General features: G+C 38.9%; 1 protein-coding gene across 2 annotated transcripts in view; it reads left to right on the plus strand.

The window, feature by feature from the left end:
* The window catches only part of gabrb2b (gamma-aminobutyric acid type A receptor subunit beta2b), a 137,449-nt gene that overhangs the window by 107,220 nt on the left and 12,124 nt on the right, over window positions 1-18,105 (plus strand). For both annotated transcript variants that reach the window (XM_079847019.1, XM_079847020.1), the window contains exons 6-7: window positions 10,970-11,107; window positions 12,782-12,934. In XM_079847019.1, the coding sequence (XP_079703145.1) occupies window positions 10,970-11,107; window positions 12,782-12,934 (291 nt within the window). The remainder of the gene's footprint in view (window positions 1-10,969; window positions 11,108-12,781; window positions 12,935-18,105) is intronic.

The following is an 18,105-nucleotide window of genomic DNA, read 5'->3' on the forward strand; positions in this document are numbered from 1 at the left end:
GATAAAAATGCCTTCTGGGTGTCAAAGGCTAAACAAAAAGGCTACCTTGGTTCCAAATGCTGTAAATTTGTATTAATTTATGCTGATCCAGATTCAGCTCACATGTAAAGAAATGTCCTCCTACCTTATTTCCTTCCTGCGTTATGACATGCCAAATAAGAAAGATATGTAAAATTTCCCTTAAGCACACTTTATTTTTATTATTTTTTTGTCTTTTATCAGTTTCTCAGCATGAGAATGTCCAAATGTAATGCTTTTTCCATCTAAATATTTAAAAAGTTTTCTATCAAACTATACCTACCTTTTGACTCACCTTGCTATAGTTTCGTAGTCTTTACTTTTGTGTATGTCACTCAGAAATCAAAAAATGCCTTCAGGGCTTAAAAGGTTAATTAATTTAATTTATTTTAATAAATTATTAAATTCTAGGATGCAGGATCCAGATTTAGCTCAATGGCCTTTTTACTAATTAAAATACTTCAGTGTTTTTCACCCTCTGTCTAAATGCTCTGTTTTAAAACCCTTCTTCTTTAAAACCCGGCTTCTGAAAAGCTGTTTTCTGCTCTGATTACTCTTTCGGCCCCTGTCTACTGTGATTAGTCTAGCACTTAGAGCGTGTGGTGCTGTAAATACCACTGTAACTAAGCTAACTATGGCGCCTGTTTTATCAGTTTGAGCCACGAGTCCAATAATGACAGTCAAGAGGAACAAGCTGATTGACCCCAACCACCTTCACAAGCATTGACTTAGTTTGACGTTTTACAGTGTTTTTTTTTTTACTTTTATTTTTCTTAAATTCATATCTCTCTTACATTTCAGATGTGATGTTATAACTGTCTCATTTCTCTACAGTACATCATGGCATCGAACTGCAAGGTTCAGGAAGCAATCATTAGAAAAAAAATGTGTGAATGAAAGGCTGTGTTTGTACTGCTGAGGAATCGTTTTAAAAATACATTTTAATTACTGATTCTTAAATTCCTCTGCCTTTGTGAAAGTCCATGTAATTATGTTTTGCCCTTGCAGTAGAAAAACAAAAAACAAAAAAACAACGGCAGTAATAATCTCTGGTCTTATAACTTGTGTTTGTTGGCAATACTGAATACTGAACTTGACAAAGTAGCCAGCAGGCGGCATTATGCAAATGTTTAAAATGGTGACGTAGCTGCTTCCTAGAAACAGTGGCAGTATGACAAATTGTGCATTAAAGGCAGCTATTAAATACTAAAAGCAAGGTAAAAAAAAAAAAAGAAGAAAAAAAGAAAAGCATAATAAGTGGTAGGGAAGTTCAATGCTGGACCAAGCTCCACAACCGCTTGAGCTTGGTACTTTATATATGTATATTGGACCTCCCTACCATGACTCTTGTGATTCCAAGTCCTGTGATTCCAAAACAAATTTCAAAATAAAAGACAAGAAAACATGAACAAAACCGAAAAAACAATGTTCACAAACGACACAACACTACTTCCTGGCCAAGACACTGAAATGACTGAGCAGCAGGGGAATCTGTCTAGCAGGAGACACAATCTTACTCAACAAACCTGTATAGGGGCCCCAGCATGTACCATTGGGACACCATTCGCCGAAAGCACAATGTCATCGACATGTGTGCCGAGGCATGACTTGTGTGTTCCAAAAGCCTTTATGTGTGGACCACAAATGAGTAGATCGTTGTAACTTGTACACGGATGGTCTGCTGTTGTCCGAAGTGCCAGATGCAGTGGAGCTGACAGAACAGATTATTGATGGCAGTGAGGAGAAAAGAGAATACGCTTCAGTGGACACAGTTTTCCATGTGGGGGCCTCGCCTCTGTTTCCTGACCAAGACGGTCAGAGATGGGCAACTAGAATCTCCTCGACTGCTGTCATCTCTGAAAACCCCTGTTCTACTAAACCAGAAATTGTGGTGAGGTCAGAGGTAGCAGGGTTTGTCACATGCATTGAGAAAGGCTGCTTCCAAAACCTCAAGACTAGACTTGCTGTACGGTCGGCTATAACATGATTGTCTAGTCTAGACTGAGCTTCATGCTGGCCAACTTATAAACCAATGAAGACCATGCCTCCTGACTGCTTTGGGGGAGAGCTTCAGTCTGCCTGCTGCCAAACTCTGCTGCGTCCAAAGTGGCAGAATATAAAATATCCTCAAGGCCGGAAGAGATAGCATCATGAGTTTCTTGGCTCAGGCACAAATCCTCACATGCAAAATTGATTGAAGACATGCGTATGCATTCCAGCGAGAGAAAGAGAGAGAAAGGCTTCAGACAGTCGTCACATCTAGGAGTGTTCCTATAACGCCAGCTACTACTACAATATTTCTATTCTAGGGTGCGTTTCCCGTTCATTGACGTAACTCGCTGCTTAACTACCATAGTACAATGCATCATTAAAGAAATCAAGTAGCTAGTCATGACTGTTTCCCAAAACCGTACTGTTGCAAATTGGTCGTTCAACCACGTTAGAGGTGGTGGAGTAATAACTTCTTTTAATGAATCTGTTTGAGATTGAATTAATACTGGATGTTTTGCTATAAATTACGGACATGGCATCTGAGGACTATTTCTCATTTTTCTCAGTTATTTTGCTTTATTTCCAGATTCAATCATAGGTTCGTTCTTACGTAGTAGTGCACGTTCGCACATGCGCACTCTTCAAAAAAGGTGCTTTCAATCTCTTGACAAAGTAAAAGACGTAAATGACATTTGTATGTATTCTAAATCAAAGATACAGGTTGTACTGAATGTCAGCTTGGTTATTTGGCTCAAGATAAGGATTTATTGAGTCCACATGTCATGCAAACAAGAAACTCTGCTTCTAACCACAGGTCGAGAGCTGTCGTTCCAAACACACAACTTTGCGATGCTGTTTGCGAATGTTCGTTAGAACTGTTTTCGGGAAACACCAACTTGTTGAACTATGCTGAGAACGACGGAACTTGCGACCATAGTTGGCTAACGATGCTTTCTGGAAACACACCCCTGTTTGATTTTTAAAGACCAATTTTTATAATAAATTTTACAATCAATTTTTAAATGGAGCACCAGTACACACACACAAATCCTGTTCATCAGGAAAAAAATGGAATCCACTACATTTGGAAAGGAAAATGAATTATTGTCTATTACTCAAGAAAATTATAAAATGTATATTATAAGACACTCTGAATACCATTATGCATTGGAGTCTAAAGTGAAATTGAATGGAAATTCATTATAAGATGCATGTGCTTGTTTAGTAGTTGCCTTTATAGATATTTTAAGAGCTTCAGTTCAAGGATCAATGTAGTGTGTGAACTGCCATTCTGCCAGGTTCTGATCGTTACCTAGACTGATGGCAGAACAGTAACACCAGGGCACAAGAGACAGACAGGTTAAGCTCCTTATTGAGAACTGATCCCTCTCTGTTCACTTGTGCTTGTCTGCCTAGACATCCGCTTAATTGGAGACGATGTTGGTAGAGAATGTCCTGGCAAACTGATCTCATTAGGAACTTTCTTCTTGTCATGTTGAGGTCCCAATTAAAGCAATAATAAATATCAAAAAACCTCACAGAGCACCAGAGATAGTGATAAGAGTACATGAATGGTTGTACACCGATCTAAGCTTATGTAGCTTCGAATGATGTTTAAATTCCTTTGACATTTATGCAATTTGGAACATTTTTTACCCTACGCAATAAATAATGAGTTGGTTTACATTGACATACTTCTATATATGGAATAAATCATATTTTATGGTGAATTTCATTTTTTAAGATTGAAAGCCTATGAGATTGGAGTTGGTGAAGGCATGGTTTCCAAGGTAATTGTAATATGTTACCTTCATATGACAAAAAGAAAATGTTTTGATAAAAATCAATACGTTGGAAATAAATATGCCCCTATTGAAATAACACTATATAACACTTTATACAAGAGAAAAACGTAGAAAAGTCACTGTAATTTGTCCACAACTTGTTTAGAGTTTATTTTGTGATATTGATTGGTTGACTGTACTGTAAGGTTCACCCATTGGCCCAATGACAGAATCCAATGGCATTGGCAAAGGAATAATTCTTAATCTGACTCCAATTTTAAATGATTTTAAAATTTAGCCTGAGATTATTATTTAGTTCTGTTTTAATTTGGATATTTGGTTATTCTTGTATTCCATAGTTTGCTTGATCATATAATCATGGGGCAAAACAAATTGAGAATGAGCTTTTAGATTCACTTTCTTTAAGATCTTCTTTCCAGATTAGTGGGTTTATTGTTGTATTGCATGTTGTCTGTTTTTTTGTGAGAAATGTTGTGTTCAGTCTTTCAGTCAGAACAGGTTTCAGGAATTCAAACCAGCCTTATAAATCATTATCCCACTTTATACTGTACATGGCTGCTTACTAAATGAATCAAATGAATTGGATTTTACATTATTTGAGTTATGTAAGAAGAAAGTAGCTGCAGTGCTCAGGTTGATCTTAAATATTTTTGTTATACAGAATATATTTTACAAAGAAATAGGGGATGAGGAAAGCTTGTCCTTTTCATAGAGGTGACTTAACATAGTTTTTTACTTTTATGTTGACTTTTGATGGTCTAATCTCATTTTACCAGGCCTCTACATATTACTCAAATTTTCTGCACTGCTGAAGCACAGCATATAGAGCCAGGCAGCCATCAGAACCAATTCTTGAACTGCATAGTGCATCTCCTCTGGTGTATAAAGAGTTTTGCCTATATAGATGTCTTGTTTTGACTTCTCCTGCTCTGTGTTTGTACAAAGATAAGGAGATGATGCACACCATGTGTGAATTTAGGGACACTTTTAATTGCACATTAGAAAAAGGATTAAAGTAGCTTTGAACCATCTGGGTCAAACTTTCTGCAGAGGCACACGTGGATTACTGGAGACATCCCCACACTAGATCTCTGTTTTCTTTTTTGTTAAATGCGCTAGTAGACGATTCTACAACATGCATATAAATAAGAATGGGAAAGAATAACTAGAGGGCTTTTTGCTCCTTCAGTCTCACCCTGCCACTTAGGGGTGAGGGTTTTATCCTTTTTATTATTTATTTGATTTATTTTATTTTTAGGAAGGACTGGCTTATTAAGAATTGTCATATAGTTCAGACACATTAAAGTCCATCCTAACTTTAGGTTATTTATTTTTTAATCCTTATTAATATCCATAATGCTTTAATGGGGGGCAATTTTATGCAAACATGAGAGATTTAAGCAAATTTCAAATCAGGACTGTTCTCAGATCTTAGAAACCTTTATACAACTTTGTGGGCTGCCTAAGAAGGAAGCCTTTTTAGGCATTGTACTGTAGGCACATTTGACCCAAAGGCTGAAAAACCGTTCGAAAATTCCTTTATTTATGTCATTTCCAAGGCAGTGTCACATGCATCCATGTGTAGAAGGCATTCCATAATCAATTGTCATAATAAGTTATAATAAGTAACTTACATAATAACTTTTTTTTTTTCAATACTGAGTTTTAAAACAGCTCAGACTGATGACTATTTTACCCATCATTTGGGTGACCATTATGTGCACTGTTTTTTTATTCTTATTATATTATTATTATTATTATTATAGAAGATTATAATAAACTTAGTATTAATATTAACTTAGTGATATTTTTATTTGACTGCACTGACGCTTTCAAATGAGAACAAAACTTGAACTGACTCAAGCTGAATTACAACACTGTTATCTTTACAGCATAATCTGAATTGGTCTGTTATTTTCCTGTTTATTACCGTGGAGATGCTTTAAAACAATCTGTTTTGTATAAAAGGTGACTTTACTTGACTTAAGTAACATGTTGACAGCAAACTTTATTGAAATCAATTTTTGATTTCTTCTACAGTATGTGCTTTGCAAAGTAGTTGTATGATGCACAAAGTTACAGCCTTCCTAATCCGCCACTTAAGAGGTTCCATTTCAGTTACTATAGGAAGCCTTCAAAGGCAACAACTAGGTTTTGAAACAGATCCAACACTATTCCTCTTCCTCATTCTCATCCTGGAGTTTCTGTGCATGTGGGTTCACAGCTACCAGAGCGATTCAAATACAGTGATGTAAGAGCCCTGACAGGAATGTCGGCAAAAGCTAATTTGCAAAGTCAGGCTCAATGACATAGAAACAATGGAGTTAAGTGGCCCAACCAACCACACAAATGCCATTATTCCTTGCAAAATAATATGAAGTCATGTTTGTGTGATGTAATGGTCATTTTAACAGAAAAAAAAAAAAAGAAATGCAATGAAAGCTAAACCAATCGGGACTTTATTGTATGGATATCTTTACAAACGTTTTCAAGATCCTTAATCTTAATTTTTAAATATGTGTCCACAGCAACAATTCTTTTCCCATTTAGGGTTGGTGGTGTGCTAAACTTTTTCCCACATGCACACACCTACAGACAATTTTGCAGCTTTAATTCATGAGGCGGAAGCACGTGTGCTACACATTAATTCATATCGGCTATGGCAGTAGGATGACGTCACTGGCGCACTGGCATGTACCATAAAGGGCACCCAAACAATACGTCACCAGCTTTAGGTTGTCTGAAGTAAGACACAGCAGGCATGCCTGGAGTATGACAATGAGACGCAGCGTCTCGTTCCCTTCTCAGTGAACATGGCTCATATGAATCATTACATTGACTATGGGAACATTAAAGGGGTCATATAATGGTACATGCACTTTTACAAGTTGATTGTACTGAAATGTGTGTTGGCAGTGCCTGTACACAACCATCATAAAATGATAAAAATCCATCCAGTGTTTTTTTTTAATCATCTTATATGTTTCCCCCTCTCTCAAATCAAGCCGTTCGACCGTGTGACGTCACTCGGTCGGACGCCCCTCCCACGATTGTTGATTGACAGCAGCGTTTCAACACAGACCCGCCCTCGCTCGTGAGCGAGCTGTCAATCATAGTCCGCGCGCGCGTCATTGTTGATACGCTGGAGCACTGTCTATGAGCAGAATGGCGTCTAAGCGATTGTGGTGTTCTGTTCTTGGGTGCAATAAGGAACACAGCATCATTTTGATGTTCCTAAAGCCGAACCGCTGAAGACGCAGTGGCTGAGTTTTGTTTTCGAAGGGAATATTCCCCACGATCAACGTCAATGCTTTCATGTTTGCGCGAATCATTTCAGACACCAGACTGCTTTACAAACGAGGGTCAGTATAAAGCTGGTTTTGCTAAGAAGCTGCTCCTGAAAAAAGGATCGGTACCAACTATTCGTGTTCCTGCTGCACCTCCAGAAGAAGAAGTGAGTGTAATGTTTTAGTAACCTTTATATTAATATTTATATATTAATCTTTGCAAATCGCTTGCACGCTTCATGATGAATGCGGCTGTTTACACTCAGAGTACATTACGGCATGTTTTCTATGTACGACGTTCTCAATATAATTCATAATCCCACGTTTATAATGAACAACGCGTTATGGTTTTTGTGTTATTATTACAAACGGTGTACGCACAGAACAGAGGGGCGGAGTGAGCAAAGCTCATTATCATTTAAAGACACATGCACTCAAACGGCGTGCTGAAAACAGAGCTGTTTTTGACCAGGTAAAATTAGTGTTTTCTTACAATACTAATGAGAATTTTTAATTAAAGTATATTACAAACTTTTAATTTAGACCCTAAATAATCATATTAGCTTGTACAAAAATGGCATTATATGACCCCTTTAATACCCACTAAATATATAACCACTACAAAATCATTCCTGCTCATTGCTTTGCTCCACCAAGCGAGTCAGACTGTGGCCAAAAAGCTGCCATGCATTGTGCCAATGATTAAACGCCTAGGGAGCTCACAGCTCTATCCCCCTTACTATTACCTAGTATACTGTACTAAAGGCAGAGCCTGGTCTCAGCCTGAGCATAGGTTGGCGGCCCAACCAAGTGGAACTGAATCATTCAATCCCAGGTGAACAGAAGATGCCACAGGAGAAAGCAGTGCCCTCTCAAAGTTGATAATGTTTAATGTGGTGCCCTTTTACAGTCATGCAAGTGCACCAGTGACCTCATATGACTGAAGAGGGCAATAATCTGTGAATCCACACATGCTTCATACACTTGCGCACGCTACCTAATGTTTTCAATTGCTCCTAGTCTTGAACAGTCATAATTTACTGATTTTGATGTTGTTCTAAACAAATAGGACTTTCTTTTTGTTCATGGTGTCATGGTTTTGTTCATGATTTTTTTTTCCCATATAATGAAAGTGAACAAAGACCAAGGTCTGTCAAGTGCCAAAAAGCACCATGAAGATAGTCTAAATCATGGACTATATTTTCCTGTCTGTTGAAGACATTTTATAGCTTTGTGTGAGAACAGTTACAGTATTATTCACTAAATGTAATGGTCAACATTAACATTCATTGTATGGAAAAGAGCAGATTCACCATTCTGCTTTAAATAATTAGTGTTCCAAGGAAGAAAGAACGTCAAATGGGTTTTATCTGCTAACAATTTGGATATTTTTCTCTGATATATCACTCTTTTGCATTTTGGCCCTCAGTCTGATAAGTCAACAGTCGCTCAGGGGACCATCCATGGATGGATTATGCAAGACCAAGTTTTCTAGTCTGATGCAGAGTGCTGTTTGCTCCGATACAATAAGATGTTTCTCAATCATTTATGGATAGATGGGCTGGCTGTTCGTGTTTCTGTCAGTTTCAGCACAGGGAGCACTGAAGCAAACAAAATATCTCATGTTTTGTTTGAATATTTATGATGGCTTTTTTCTGCAGCTGAGGTCAGAAATGGAGTGCTGTATGATTTGACTTGACAATGATTTTGACCCAAGGCTTGCATGTGCTTATCCTCTGCTCTCTAATAACACAGGTTCAGTTCAACCAGGGCTAGATTGGTAATCTGGCATACCAGGCACTTTCCTGGTGGGCCAACACACTTTGGGGCCGATACACATATATATATATATTGCCATGGACTGGTCCATCATGCAGGGACAGCGGCCAATTGGTAGTGAAAGCGAGACAGACCTCACCATATTAGGCGCTGTATTTTTAGGCGCATCTCTAAGGGCCAGATTTATTAAACTGGGTAAATTAGCCTGGGAGCGTAATTCCATAACTGACGACGCACAAATTAAAGAACACAGATGCAGCCGGATGATTTCCACAATCTACCAAGAGCAGCGCAAATTAACATAGCTTTTTTTAAGACACCTCTTGTTTGGGAGGTAAATAATGGCGTAAATACCAGTAAACTAGCGCAAACCTTAGTAAATCACCTCCGTGTGGAGGTCAGAACTCTGTGTGATATGGGAACATTACAGGTTCTGTGGTGAATCTATAGCTGAAAACAGCTGTGGCCATCAAAATACATGACGACGTAAATTGGAAAATGCTTAAACACACATCTTATCAATCCAGCACCACCACCTTTATAGTCATTTACCTTGCAGCTACTAATACTGAAGAAAGATGGTGTTTTGGCCAACGCATTCTCATCCTAGGGCGTCATATACTGACGCTTTTGACATTTCGTCTACATTCAACGCACATGGCACCCTTTAGAGTCAATATGACACGCACAGAGCTTTGTTCGGTTATGGGTAGGTTTAGGTCTGGGGTAGGGTTAGGGTTAGACCGCTAGGAGGCGCCTTCTGGCCCATATCTATCTGCGTCTCATATTGACACTAAAGGGTGCCATGTGCGTTGGATGTAGACGAAATGTCAAAAGCGTCAGTATATGATGCCTTGGGATGAGAACGGGCTGACAGTATTTAAAATGTGGCTATTACTTACATTAAATATTACGGAATATAAATCACTTTTATAGGTTGTTTAGAAACCATATACCCACAGTAATGAGGAGCATAATTTTACCTGTGAATACCATGATCTGCAGTTAGGACTGCAGTTAGATGTTAATTCAATGAGAGCCTGACGGACGACAAATATCAGTGTCTTACATAAATTAGGTGTTAACTCTTTACAAATGTCAATGTTTTTAAAGGGATAGTTCAACCCAAAATGCCATCATTTACTCACCCTAGTGTCATCCAAACCTGAATGTCTATCTTTCTGTGGAACATAAAAGAAAATCATTTGAGTTTTTTGTCCATACAATAGAAGTCAAGGGTATATCCTAACCAAAAAAATAAAATAAAAAATAAAAATAAAATAAAATAAAATAAAATAAAATAAAATAAAATAAAATAAAATAAAATAAAATAAAATAAAATAAAATAAAATAAAATAAAATAAAATAAAATAAAATAAAATAAAATAGTGATTCAGGCAGCAACATATGGCACAGACACATTCCTCTGTTGTTATTAGAAAGAAGAGAATATCTCATAGAGAATATGACCCATATTACAGGTCCATTTCAGAGCTCCCCTCAGATGTATGTTCACAGCTGAACTTTTTTTCATCATTTATAATTCTTCACATCTTAGCATGCCTTGAATGATTTAACATGTTAAATTATGTATATGCAAAGTTTATAATGAATTAAGACTCTGTTTGGTGTAGATGACGGTTCGTAATCTGGCAAAGTTACATTTATCCAATCATTTAAGAGCAAATAAGACAATTCATTTCTTAAAATTCAACAACTGTTTTACATTTTTCCCACAATTTATTATTGTATTTTGTGGTATCTGTCCAGACAACATCACAGCTGCAGAAAATGTTCATAAACATCTTGTTGTTGTTTTTTGGGTCACTAGCTAATCAACTTAAGTTAGCTTTGCAAGTGTTTGTTCATTTGTGTAATGGATTTGCAAGATTATGCAGATTGTTATAAGGTAGAAAAGTAAGCTGTATCATTTATTTCTTTTTTTCATTACTTAAGCACTTGTAGTGATGCCAGAATATGCCTATTTATTGGCCATTTTAATGACCAAGACTTTAGAACAACCAATGAGACATCAATCACATGACCACCATCCATATATGTTTTAATATCTGCCTTTGTCTCCCTCAGATGGCTACACCACAGATGATATTGAGTTCTACTGGCGAGGTGGTGACCATGCAGTAACGGGGGTTGAAAGGATAGAGCTTCCTCAGTTCTCTATAGTGGACTACAAACTCATCTCGAAAAACGTGGTGTTTTCTACAGGTAATAAAACTATATGACTGATAAAGTAAAGTCTTTACTTTACTTAAAAGACCAGTTTGCAGCTTATTAAAATAGTAAAGTTATAGTGGTGTTCTCAAATGCAAAAAAAAAAAAAAAAAAACCTCTATGTTACTTAACTGCATCACATGACACTCTGAGGTTGAAAACCCTCTCCCATTCAAACCCATTTACTCCATAGACACATATGCGGCTGGCTCTAGTGGGCAGTTTCTGCTTCAGGAAGCAGTTTCAGTCAGAGTCAGTCAGTAAGCAACTCATTCATGAACCCTAGTAAAAAAGAAGCAACACGTCTGGGTTCATGAACCCTCTCAATTTGGCTTGTCTAGTGGTGTCCCAGGCCCCAGCGGTTGTATGAATGAACTCTGGTCTGAGAATGAAAAACACATACACTAAAAACAAGACACAGGGTGTTCTTATAAGTTATTTAACAAATCGTTGTGTGACCACTTGATTTATTCATTGATTACATTTTCATATTCATGAATTTGTCATGCAAGTCAGGAGGTTAGCTGTAGATGCAGTCTTTAAAAATGATGTTTGGTTCAGCAGGCCAAAGAGGATGAAGACCGTTCTGATGTTAAACTTCAACAGCTCTACCAAGCCTGCTAGTTTTTAACAAGACGACTATGTCATTAAGTCTAGGGGCCCTATTTTAACGATCTGAAACGCAAGTATCAAACGCGAAACGCAAGTAACTTTGTGGGTGGATCTCGACGCAAATCTAAAATGTGTTGGTCTGAAGTCGCTTCATTACTCATAGGTGTGGTTTGGGCGTAATGTGAAATAAACCAATCAGAGCGTCATCTCACATTCCCTTTAAGAGCAGGCGCGCTTGTTCCATGGCGGATTGCTATTATAACGGCGGATTTGCCAGGCGCATGCCAGGAGCGGTTCACAGCCGAGGAGACCGACGTTCTCGTCAGGGCCGTAAAACACAGAGAAGTGACATTGGGGATGGAGAAACACACCCAAATTAGCTTCGGTTAAACAGGCGTATGATAATTTGGGTAAATGTGTAAGCTAGATTTCACATCTTCATGGACACCAGAATGATTTCCCACATGTTGAATATTTTTCCTTGTAATTATGTATGGTTTGCAAAAATGGCAACTGCTGCATCTGTGTGTAGATGAGAGAAGCAAAGTGTATGTGCGTTGTGCACACGCTACATTATGGCTAAGCATGCGCCCTATGTATTAAATGTTATATTATATCATATGGGCCCTGCTCTGACAAATGGCATGATTTTTTGTGTGATATCCTTTCCTGATCCCATCTCCTGCAATCCTCCCTAGTCTTTTCCTTTCTCTCCCTCCCTATACTGTCTTATTAACGATGATATATATATATATATAGAGAGAGAGAGAGAGAGAGAGAACTATATGTAATAAATATAAATTATCTCAATCAACTGCATATGTTCAGTATATATGTTCAAACATCACTTATATCCTACGGGCTTACAAAGCATTATGCACAAACGTGAATATTACATATATCACACAATATGATACGTAATTAAGATTAACAGAGTTTTGAGTGGGACTTTTTCTGGTCCTATGACAAAATATACAAATCCCTTAACTGTTGAAAAAGCATTTTATAAATGTAGCTAATGGATTGTGATCTTGTTGCTGGGTTATTTTCATCCAGGTTCATACCCTCGCCTCTCCCTGAGCTTCAAGCTTAAGAGAAACATTGGCTACTTCATTCTGCAGACCTACATGCCTTCCATCCTAATCACCATCCTATCTTGGGTATCCTTCTGGATCAACTATGATGCCTCGGCTGCCAGGGTTGCTTTAGGTAGGTGCACACATATGGTGACATTCATTATATATATATACTTATATACAGAATATATACACACTCACCTATCCATATATACATACCTTTCTTCTGTTATAGTGCAGCAGTGTTCTCTCCTTATTTTCTGCTCTGCCCTCTTCTGCAATTTTGTTTTATCAAGAAAATAATATGATGTAAATGTCACGTTTATGTCTTGTTCTGTTCTGTTTAGTTTGGTTTTATTATCTTGTTTTGTTTTGTTTGTTTTAATTGTCACCATTTGCCTGAGTTCTGATTCTATCATTAGTTGTCATGAACCCCTTTCGCACTGGGTAGTTATAGGAACTTGGTTATAGGAACTAGCCACCAGGGTGGTTCCCAGAGAACTAAATGTTCCCTTAGGAACATTTCCCTGGTTGCATTCGCACCACCAGCAGGAACACTGACGTGACATTTTTCTGCGCTTGTTGTTGTGACTTTTATTTTGACGGCGCTGAGTACGCCAGAGCCCGAGCACACAGCGTTCCTATTCTCCATCTTCCTTAGTATATGATCTGTTTAACAGTCCTGTCTAATACGTTAGATAGAACTGTTATACAAAGAAAGTAAACAGTGTATGAAAGAATATTAGCGTTTGCCGTGTGGTTGATGCTCAATGTCGCTAGCTGATCAAAAATACATAATCATGTTTCAATTGGTCCCCTCAAAGTTGCGTTGAATTTTCTCCTCAGCGTGAATTAAGAGGTCCTTCTATCACTGTTGTCCATGTTTATAGAGTTAGTTTGTAGAGTAAATAGATAGGCTGTACACAACTTTTTTTTTTTTTTAATTGCGAGTGCTGGTGTTTTGCGTGTGTTCGGCGAATCAGCGCTTCACTTACATCACTGGCAGTTCCAGGGACGGACTGGGGCTAAAAAACAGCCCTGGACTTTCTCCCAAATAGGCCCATCATCCGGCCATTCGCCTAGCCGTGTTCGACAGACACTAGCCAGGATGTCCTGATACTATAGGCCACAATACTGTAGCCTATCAGACAAGGTATTCACAGCAAGTAACATCTCAAAACCAATGGTGATTATTGGGGTTGTGTTTATTAATGAAGCCTCAGCCTTCAAATAAAAACACAAAATGTACAATGCCATAAAATACAAATAATGAAATGTCACTGGCTACAGAAACCCCAAATTACACAAACTTGTAATTATAAAACATATAGTTACTATACCAGGGGTCTCCAACCTTTTTGTGTGCGAGGGCTACCTCAAGGGATAAAATAATCTAGAAGGAATTTTTATTTGTTATACTCCAATATTTATTATACATAACATGGTGAAGCTATTTTACTTTTCACCATCATATGGGAAATAATAAAATATCTTGATATTCTGGTTCAGACTTACAAGCGTTTAAAAAAAAAAAAAACAATTCCTGAAAAATTATGAAAATATTTATTGATTTTTTTGTTGATTTTCTATAAACCTATTGTATGTGTTATCAAAAACAGTAGCCCAAACATTTAGTATAAATATAAATGAAAAAATAAATAAAAATAAAAATAAACTGCCATAACTTCTAAACAAAACATTACTGCATTAGGCCTACATTTAGTACATTTATACATGACTATTAATATAACAGCATTTTTTTTTTTTTTTTTGCGTCAATATGTTGAGAATATCAGCGCTGTTTCATCTGGCTTTTTACAAGCTTAAATCACATAGTCATTTGTGGGTTTAGAGATAGAGAATTCTGAGCTGAATTTAAATGCTTCTCAGTGGATCGCGCAGCTCTGTGTAATAGCCTAATGTTCGCGTGATCGAGATCAGCCCGCACAGCTGTTTTGGCCGCGATCGCTGTTTTTTGGGCCGAGCTGATAATGCGCTGCTCAGATCAAACAAGTTTTGTTCCGCTTTTTGAGCGTTTGCCATTTGATGTTTCTCATACGCAACGCAAATGACAGCGAATAATCAAAGAGAGTTGGGTAATTTTGTAGAGGCAAAAGTTCAAATTGAAACGTTTAGATGAAAAGGTCGCAAAATTATACCATTTATTCGAAGTCTGGAACCCCGACGGCAAGTTGGGGCTATTTATAGAATGTGTTTAGCGGGCAACTCACAGGCACCACGTTGGAGACCACTGCTATTCAAATATAATGTAAGCAAATTTAATTGCAGCCTTATAAAACTATCTTTCTGTCAGTGGCTATAGGCCGACTCTTCTTCCTTGTTGTTTTTTACACGTAGCATATAAGTGATCATATTAGTGCCCCTGCTGTTGGCTGTTCATATTGCTTTATTAGACTTTTTTTTTTTTTTTTGTGCCGACGGCCCTCGGTTGGACGGCCGTTCTGGACTTTTCCAGAACGCACAGATTGTCAGTCCGTCCCTGGGCAGTTCCTATAGTGCTGGTTTTGACCCTGCTCTGAAGTAGGAGCTAATTAAGTTCCCCCAAAAGGCGTTCCTAGAACTAAACATCGTTCCCATTTCCTACGGTGCGAACATGCCAAAAAGCGGGTACTTCTGCAAATAGTTGTAGGAACTATGAAAAGGTTCCTCCGGTGCGAAAGCCCCTATGGTTCCTGATTACTGTCTCCCCTGTTCCCTGTTCTATTAATGATCTTCCCTTGTGTATGTAATATCACTGGAACATGATTCACCCCAAGTACCCTCTAAGATCCTTTTTAATAGTCTTTAATCAAGCATCGTGACAGACATTTTTACTCATTGGATTTTCTTTATCACCACACATTCTCCTCTCTCTCTCTCTCTCTCTCTCTCTCTCTCTCTCTCTCTCTCTCTCTCTCTCTCTCTCTCTCTCTCTCTCTCTCTCTCTCTCTCTCTCTCTCTCTCTCTCTCTCTCTCATAAGCCTCCACATTTTTCCTGTCATCACTGATTATGTAAGGCTGAGATTGGCTTCTCAGTGTGAATAAAAGAGCACTCTTTGTGATTGCTGTCTGGCCTGGCCTCGTTCATCCAGACAAGTTTAAACCACTGCTGCCATGTATAGGTCCTGAGGAAGATGAACAAGATTCAAAGGGTCCAAAACAAAAAGTGTTTATTAAATAAAACAAACTCAGGTGGTTCACAGATAGAAAGCAGGCAAAGAAACAGTGTGTAGACACGAATGTGGAAAACTCAAAGGAAAAGCTTCTCTGTTTTAAGCATATCGTTGTTGTGTAAACTTTCCCTAAAAGTCCATGAAAATTAAACACACTTGGATCATGACAACTTTAGTATTTAACAGAAGTCTGAGTGATTGTGTATATATAGGATGAGCAGATATAAGTGTTTAAAGCTCATACTGATTGGAATCATCAAATATTTGGATACAAATGTGCATCTGCATGGATGGATAGTGTGTGTCAATTACCACAGTACTGTGTATCAAGTGCATAACCATCTGATTTAGCCAAACCACGAGGCAGGAGTAGGAGGACGGAATCTGCTGTGCTATTGATCAAGTTGAATCATGGCTATATTGGTACCATATGCATATTACACTTTCAGTACTTAGCTGTCAAAAAGAGATAAGAAACAGGCCGAAATGTTCGTTGACAAAAAGGTTTCAATGACATGACTTTAGCATCTGTCGTAGTGCAAATAATAATAATAATAACAATAAAACACAAGGATTTTTGAACAATACTTACTTTGTACCTCATAAGCTCTGTAATACCTGTCAAAGGATCAGCGGTGAATTTCATGAAAATAGTCAGAATGACACTGAATGGATATTTCACTGCTTAAAATGACAGAACTATTTCTTAATCACTGTTGAGAAGCAGGAAGGCTTTGTGTTTCACCAATTAAGGTGCCTAGCTCCCACTCTGCCGGCTGAGAGCATGAAAAATCACACCATTTTAAGATTCTGAATCATCAACTGAAAGAAAAGAATTCTGATAAAGTCCCCTCACACATTGCACATGTTTTTCGAACTTTCTAAATGAGGACATACTTAGGGTGATCTCATTTGGTTTTCATAGAATGCAATTGCCACATGCTGGCTAGACGTGATAATCCACGACGATGCTTGATGCAGAAGAAAAATGAAAACACATTTAATAAACACCAGGAACGATACAGAGAAAAAACAGCATGAAACTTCAACTTCAACACAAGACAATGATCAGACGATGACTGAGGGTTTAAATACATGAAGGTAACAAGAGACTAAGTGAAGGAAGGGTGTAGGTGAACAGTTGACATGGAAACAAACAAGTTCCCCCCTTAAGGAGCAGATTCCAGACACTCCTAAAACTGACACAAAAAGTCAAGGAGGGTGGTGGAGCGAAGGTGGAACAGGTGGAGGAATGAAGGGCCAGGCCTGTGTGGCGGAAGTGGGCCTAGAGAACAAGGGGAGTCGGCAGTTCAGGAATCTAGGGCAGAGCTGACAATTCAGGGAGCCAGGGTGGAGCCAGCGGAGCAGGAGACCTCCAGGGTGAAGCAAGCAGAGCAGGAGACCTGCAAGGTGGAGCAGGCAGAGCAGGAGACCTCCAAAGTGGAGCAGGCAGAGCAGGAGACCTCCAAGGTGGAGTAGGCAGAGCAAGAGACCTCCAGGGTGGAGCAGGCAGAGCAGAAAACCTCTAGGGTGGAGCCAGCAGAGCAGGAGACCTCCAAGGAGGAGCATGCGGAGCAGGAGACCTCCAGGGTGGAGCAGGTGGAGCAGGAAACCTCCAGGGTGGAGCCGGCGGAGCAGGAGACCTCCAGGGTGGAGTAGGCAGAGCAGGAGACCTCCAGGGTGGAGCCGGCAGAGCAGGAGACCTCCAAGGTGGAGCAGGCAGAACAGAAGACCACCAGGGCGAAGCAGGAGACCATCACGCCATAGCAGGCAGAACAGTAGACCACCATTGCCGTGCAGGAGGAGCAAAAGACCCCCAAGGTGGAGCTGAAGACCAACACAGCAGAGCAGACTAAAGATCCCCTTGGTGGAGTAGAGAACCACGGCCAAGCAGACGGGACTGAAGACCCCCACGGAGAAGCAGAAGACCACCACCACAGAGCAGAATGCCCCTAAGGAGGTTCTGAAGACCACATCGGAGCCTGGAGCCATGACGGTACTGTCGGTGCTAGATACCACAGCATCACTGAAACAGAGCACATAGAGATTATTTACAGCCTCAATGGCTGTAACAGGGAGCTCAGAGAGTTCAAAATCGGTTTCCGTGACAGGAAGCTCAGAGAGTTCAGAT

Source organism: Squalius cephalus, assembly GCF_949319135.1.
Source record: "Squalius cephalus genome assembly, chromosome: 17".
NCBI lineage: Eukaryota > Metazoa > Chordata > Actinopteri > Cypriniformes > Leuciscidae > Squalius > Squalius cephalus.